The sequence below is a fragment of the Erigeron canadensis genome, chromosome 1 (genome assembly GCF_010389155.1).
Source record: "Erigeron canadensis isolate Cc75 chromosome 1, C_canadensis_v1, whole genome shotgun sequence".
NCBI classification, from domain to species: Eukaryota; Viridiplantae; Streptophyta; class Magnoliopsida; order Asterales; family Asteraceae; genus Erigeron; species Erigeron canadensis.
In genome coordinates this window covers 52,108,920-52,115,870 of record NC_057761.1, presented here as the reverse complement: position 1 = coordinate 52,115,870, position 6,951 = coordinate 52,108,920, and the positions used below count along the sequence as shown (strand labels likewise).

At 31.8% G+C, this 6,951-nt stretch overlaps 1 protein-coding gene across 1 annotated transcript; it reads right to left on the bottom strand.

The window, feature by feature from the left end:
* Positions 1-1,642: 1,642 nt before the first annotated feature.
* Positions 1,643-4,227, bottom strand: LOC122581078. The gene is made up of 5 exons (XM_043753226.1): positions 3,820-4,227; positions 2,621-2,671; positions 2,432-2,494; positions 2,244-2,312; positions 1,643-2,110 (listed from the first exon to the last, which is right to left on the bottom strand). Exons 1-5 carry the CDS (start codon positions 4,114-4,116, stop codon positions 1,910-1,912), a joined length of 681 nt encoding a protein of 226 aa, XP_043609161.1. The 5' UTR covers positions 4,117-4,227; the 3' UTR covers positions 1,643-1,909.
* Positions 4,228-6,951: the final 2,724 nt, after the last annotated feature.

Genomic DNA, 6,951 nt, shown 5'->3' with positions numbered 1-6,951 from the left:
GTTCGTTCTATAGCTTATAGAAACGAAGATAGTACTATACGGCTGATTATTTATTTGATAATTAGCGATATACCTATTTACTAATCAAACTAGTTATCTCGTGAGGATTCCGCACTCACGACATAATCATAGACGATCTCGAGAGCGATCTATAGCTATCGAGGGACTCACATTTATAAAGTTTTCATGTTAATAGCTTATTACTAGATTTTAGACCCGTGTCCAACACTGGACACGAGACTTACGACATTATTAATATTAAATATTAATACATGTAACTCGTAAAAACTTATAAAGTAAAAGTTAAAGATAGAAGTAAATACTGAGTGTTCAATTCAAATACAACCACTACTAAAATCTTAATATATTTACAATAAATTTAATTTATTTTTTTACATATGATAGAACGATATATATTAGTTATTATTTTATTGAATAGATATTAGCTATTATTTTATTGGATATATATAAGCTATTATTATTTATTTATTATATTCAAATTATTGGGTAAAAAGTGTAAATTTGTGATGGAAAACAAAAAAGTGTAAATTAAAGTCAAAATTGAAAACAAAAGTTAACATTAAGAAATCGTAAAATTTATATATATGATAGATCATATTATTGGATATATATTAGTTATTATTTTATTGGATAAATATTAGCTATTATTCTATTGGATATATAAGCTATTATTATTTATTTATTATATTAAAATTATTGGGTAAAAAGTATAAATTTGTGATGGAAAACAAAAAAGTGTAAATTAAAGTCAAAATTGAAAACAAAAGTCAACATTAAGAAATCGAGAGCCATGATTGGTCAATAAGTTATTAGAACAACTGTGATTTAGTATAATAAAAGATAATTAATATAAGTATTAGGAGTTGAATAATTAAGAAAAAAAAAAGAGACAATTTGTTAATGATGACAATATTAGAGAGTTTTATTGACAATAAAATTATTTTAGAAAGTTGAATTGAAGCTTGACTTCTGTTATTCTTTGCTCGAATGGAAGTAACTAAAATCAACTTTTCCTTTCAATTCTTGATTGACTAATAGTATTGTTTTAGTTTCTTTGTAAAGATGGAAATAGGGATAAAAGAACAAAACAAACTTCTGCTTTGTTTTGACGACATGGAACAAAAAAGAAACGGAATGAGTATATTTATATTTAGGTTTAGATTTCTAATGGATTATGGAAACTAAATAAATAATGATTAATTATCATAAAAAAAAAAGATTTTGATATAATAGAGTTTGATATACTTTAAAAAAGGATATGTGTCGTTTTAAGATTGTGTCACATGTCATATAAAAACTCTACAATTATGTTTTAGTATGTTGGTAGATGTCACAACGTCAGACTATTCACCATAAAAGCCAAGGGTAGCAATACTTGTTGATTAGGAGTTTGTTACCGGAGCAAGTAGTCAATTTGGCGCATCGATGTTACTACTTATATATGTTATGCAGGTTGTTTGTGTGAATGAATCCACAGGAACTGTTTTGCAAGTTGGGTGATTACCGACCGAGCTGCATAAGAAATGCTCATCCATACGTAAAAGTGCTTCAACGGGAGAACGACTTGTAGGCTTATAGCTCATGACTGGATAGAGAAAACGAGGACTTAAACAGGTAAACATACTCAGAAACTCTGTATCAATCAATAAATCTAATAAATTTTAGAATTGCAAATCAAAACCTGCAAAGGGTTACCAAAATTCTTTACATTTTTATCATCTGATCTTATACCAAAACCTACATTAAACTACACTAAAGAACCTTCTCCTCCCCACTGGCATTCCTTGTCCTTGTGGACAGGTATATATACAATGTCAATAAATATATAATATACCAAGTGAAGATCAAGAAACATTAGAAATCTTTCCTAATCTTTTATTTTTCGACCTCAGCTCATCATCATTAAATCATCCTCGCTCAACGCCATGTTTAAATCCGGCAAAAGAAAACCTCTTTGTGAACCCTCCCTTTCTGCTTCTACTCTACATGAAATCTGAAGAGATTTGTTATCCAGAGACTGTAGTTCCATCTGTTGTTCGTCCACAACCATCTTCCCCTTTCTGTTTCTTGAACTTTCATCTAAATTAATCTAATAATAGCAAAATAAAACAATGAAGTAAATTACACATCCTTTATTTGAACTTTTTTTACTCTATCCAAAATATGGTAGTACACTATACATACAAGATGGTAATCAAAATATGAACAGTTTAGGTTTATACCTTGACTCTCTTCAAATTCTGACTTGACGCCATTTCTTCATTCATCGTCACACGCATCGACATTAATTCCTGGTCATTTAGAGAATCCGGTTAGAGTCGACATTCAATATTCAAAATAATAACGATCGAAAGTATACAATGTATCTATGGTTGTAACAGTTTTTATATATAAGATGCATATAACATACCTTGTTTATATGTGTTTTTGTCTTCAGTAATGAATTTTCTACATTTTGAAGCTCAGAAAAAGACTGCATAAGGAAAAAAAGAAGGGTAGTCAATAAATAATGTTAGTTCAATATCAATAATTAAGTTATATGTACCGTGGATGAATTAAATTACCTAATACATAGTCAAGTAACAGAAACAGGACTAACCTTTCTTTCAAGAGATTTATTGCAGCTAGAAGTTGATGCACCCTCATTTGGCTGGAAAATTAAATAAAGATACATTAGAAACTTACATAAATATTACGAGTACTTTATCAACACCATTTTGTTAAAAAGGTCTTTATTTAATTTTAATTTTGGTTTTATTTGCATTTTCACACAATCAAAAAGCACCCAAAAAAAAATAAAGTCAAAAAGATATGTATCCACCAAAACACATCCTAAAACTTGTAATTATCATTTATTCCCTTAAATAATTATCATAAAATATATAAAATGTAAAAAAATAAATTAAACTTAAAAAATACTCGTATGTAAGAGACCCGATCCGGAACAGGATCCAGATTGACAAAAACAACAAAAGAATAAAAAAGACAAAATTGCCCTCCGCGTGTAGAGCTGCTACTTTCCCAACCCCAATACCAGACACACTATCCTAGTATCCCCAACAAGTTACAAAAGGGCAATATTGTCCATCAAAATAATTAATTGAAATCTAGTAAAAGAAACTTTCATAATCTTGGATCTTGAATGTGTTTTTGGTCAGTAAAAAAAGGTTACAAAACTAAAACAACCTCCAACCTGTCCTTTTTTTTACAGTTTCAAAATCACCTCACAGAAAACAAGAAAAAGGTGAAAGTAAAACTATGAGCCATCTCTTCCCAATACAAACCCATATTCTTTGTAAATTTAATAAAGACAACAGAAAACAGAACAAAACATACTATTATTTTCTTTATATATTACTCGTAGAAAAAAAAACAAAAGTCAAAATCCGCATAAGGTAAATTGAAGATAGACCTTATAAAATTTGTTCTGTGTTAACTCGGAAAATCTGACGTGGCACGGATCAAAATCGGAAAACCATGATTTGATTGAAAAACCCAAAAGAAAAGGCGAGACAAGAATGTTGAATAAAAAGATCAAATCTTTTAATAGGGATGAGGAAGATAGATACAGAAATTATATGTATATATATTCATTACACGATACACCTAAATTCAATGTTTAAACAGATGCCCGGAAAAATCTGACGTGGCACATATGAAATCGGAAAATTAAACAAGTGTTGATGAAAAAATGTTGAATAAAAAAGGTCATCGGAATGGGTTTCCGATGAGGAAGATAGATACAGAAATATATACATACATATATATATATATAAGAAATTAAGAATAGATACAAACCTTGAAAGATTTGTGAGCGGATTCAAGATCTGAAAGACCATCACTAGTAGACCCACCGCCGCCGCTCCAAGAAAGATGTGTGGTGGGGCTGCCACCTTGTTCTTTATATTTTCCGGTGGGTGGTTTTGATCGGCTCCTCCGGTGACCCCACCGAATCGGAGCAACAGCTGAAGTAATCTTTGATGATGTTGGTTTTCGATGAGTGATTGTCGGATTAGAATGTTTCATTCGTAACAAGAGCTCAGCCACTAGTACGTCATCTGTCGCCGCCGCCTCCACCCAGCCGTCAGTCGTCATCGGAAAAATTGTTGGCCAGAGAGAGAAAATAGAGAGCGATGGGATTTAGGAAAGTGGGGGAGTGGAGAGAAAAAAGGTTTATATAAGAATAAGAAAGCTGTTTGGAATGAATGAATGAATGAATACGGGTTAAATTGTTGTATCTATAGTCATAGGCGTCGATATATATTTGTATGTATGTGTGTACATACGAGTATTTATTTTTGGTAATTTATGGATTTATGTAGTGGGAGGGTTTTAAATTGATATGGATCTTGATCTTAATCGAATATTATTGTCAGAGTAGAAGTTTATATATTTGGTAAGGGGTTTCCTATTGACACCCTTTTTTGTCTATTGACACCCATCAGAAAGGGCGAATTTTAGGAGCAGAAGGGGCGAATTTCGCTCCATCTGACCTGACATTTTTTATTATAATGTTGTCAACTTTGCATCACTTCAACCCGATATGTCACAGTAGAATGGGCAAAATTTTGAGCAGAAGGGGCGAAATTTGCTCCATCTGACCCCACACTTTTGTTGGGATTTCATTAACCGGCTAACATATAAGGGGTCGGGTAACGATCCAGTTTTAAAACAAATTTTAAAATACAAATCAAATTGCTAAGCGGAAGCGTGTTAATAAACTGTTAGCAACTATTAAAAACGTGTGGTTATATTTTAAGAGACATTTAATAGTTCTAACATCTCGGACCAAGATCACCATGCAATGCAATATAAGTAACTTAATACATACAAAACTGACCTCGTTGCGTAGATAAGATCCCTCATGATGCGGAAGATTTCGGAAACGAGATTCCAAGTGTAGAACCCTCCGTAAGTGCATACACGAACAATGTCTTAACGAAGGATCTGCTAGACACCTTGAAGCTTACGACCGCAACAAACGAAACCCTTACAATTCCACCTAGTGGAATTCGAACCTCTATAGCTAAAACAATTTTGGGGTTGTGCTTATTTTGGGATGTTTTGTTTGACACACACAAAATGGAGAAATAAGATTTTCACCTTTATGTGTGTGTTAGGGATTTATGAATAAATGAATTAATTAGGGATTTCTTAAGGTATTTATAGGGAAGTCTTTTAATCAAATTATGAAACCAAAAACCCTAAAAATCCCTTGTAAATTTCATCCTCCCCCTCCTAGAATTGATCTAGAACCCCCCCCCCCCCCCATGGGGATATGTGGGTCGGACCGGACTTTCCTTATTTAATTAATTAACTATTAATTAATTATTAATTAAATATGGACATTTATTAATTATCCAACCTGTTAACTCAATTAATTAATTAAACTCATTTAATTAATAAGTTATTTATCAATCAATTAAAACCAACTTTAATCGACTCCTATAAATAACGGTTGTCGTTTTATCCGTTTATCCTCAATTAACTCGCGTTAATTTATAAACGTATAAATTAATTAAAACTATTTAATTAAATGCGTAAATGATCAAATATCATTCTGTAGCTTTATGGTTAAATATTATATATGTTCAATTGTGTATGACCCTACAGGCTCAAAGATCCGAAGACATATGGTTAATCGGGTCAACGAAATTTCACACAATTTCAACAATTTTCTCATACCCCTATTACCTGTATGTCACTTTTATCCGACAATGTAAGGGCAAAAAGAACGAAAGACATTCACAGATTTGCCCCTTTTATCTGATAATATCAGCCCTAATAATAAGTGGAGGCTAATTTGAAAAAGATAAAAAAAGACATACATGATTGTGAGAGAACGCTTAACGAGACATTTTAATTCAATGGGGTTAAAAGGAGTCAAAGAAGATAGAGATAGCTAGTCTGTATGATTTTGATTTTTTTAAGGGTATGATTTTGATTTTGAGAAAATCTAATTTGAGGGAGGGAAAGACCAATGTTTAAAAATGTTAAGAAGAAATAGGGCGGGACGTTGGCCATGGTCTTACACCAAAAATCAAATTCTATTTAACTTGGAGTTTCATTAGGATTCCTAAAAGTGGTTTTAATATGACCGGTGTTGAAAAAAGAAGGTTTTATTTAGGGTTATTGTTTAGGTGCTTTTAATATGTCCCGGTTAATAAGAAAAACCGGTTCTATTTAGGGTGTTCTATTTAGGTGGCCCTAATATGACCTAATTAATAAGGATAGCGGGCTCCATTTGGGAGGGTTCTATTTAGGTGGCCTTAATATGTTCCAGTCAATAAGAATAACGGATTTTATTTAGGGTGTCCTATTTACATTTGTGTAATAGTATCATAACTCATAACTATATAAAATGTTGTTTTATTTCCTAGTCAAGGGTAGATCAAACAAAGAAGCAGCCGATGATATTTCTATGGTATTATTCATGTGTGATGGTGGTAGAGTATACCGTAAGAGGAGGACGAGCATCAAAAAAAGTTTTATTGAGAAAATGTAATTGTCCTTTCAAGTTGCATGGTCATTATTCAAAGGTATATGATTGGAGAGTAAATGTGATATATATGACACAGATGATGTGTATGGTCATGCGTTTGCTAGACGTTTATCTCCGGTTGAAGAACACGTAAGGACATAGTATTACTTAAGTTGATTCGGTTTTTACCATTGGTTTTTATATATGAAATTGAAGCGGAACCGATCCATTTGGTTTCTAAAAGACTAAAACCAAACCAATCCGTTGATTTAGTTTTTGGTTTTTCAAATCGGAGATAGTAGAAATAAAAGTATTGATGATGAAAAAACCATAATGGCTACGCTAATCTAAACAACCAGAATATACTTTCAAAGATATTAACAATAGTGAAAGAAGATTGCATGAATAAGATTATTACAATCAGGTTCTCGTTATCAAACATAATGAGT

Bases quoted from the DNA above. Each gene is read 5' to 3' on its own strand.
- LOC122581078 (XM_043753226.1), bottom strand. From the start codon at position 4,116: ATGACGACTGACGGCTGGGTGGAGGCGGCGGCGACAGATGACGTACTA. The intron at 2,672-3,819 runs GTTTGTATCTAT...TTAATTTTCCAG, and splicing joins CCGCTCACAAATCTTTCAAG to CCAAATGAGGGTGCATCAAC. The intron at 2,111-2,243 runs GTATAAACCTAA...TGCTATTATTAG, and splicing joins AGAATTTGAAGAGAGTCAAG to ATTAATTTAGATGAAAGTTC.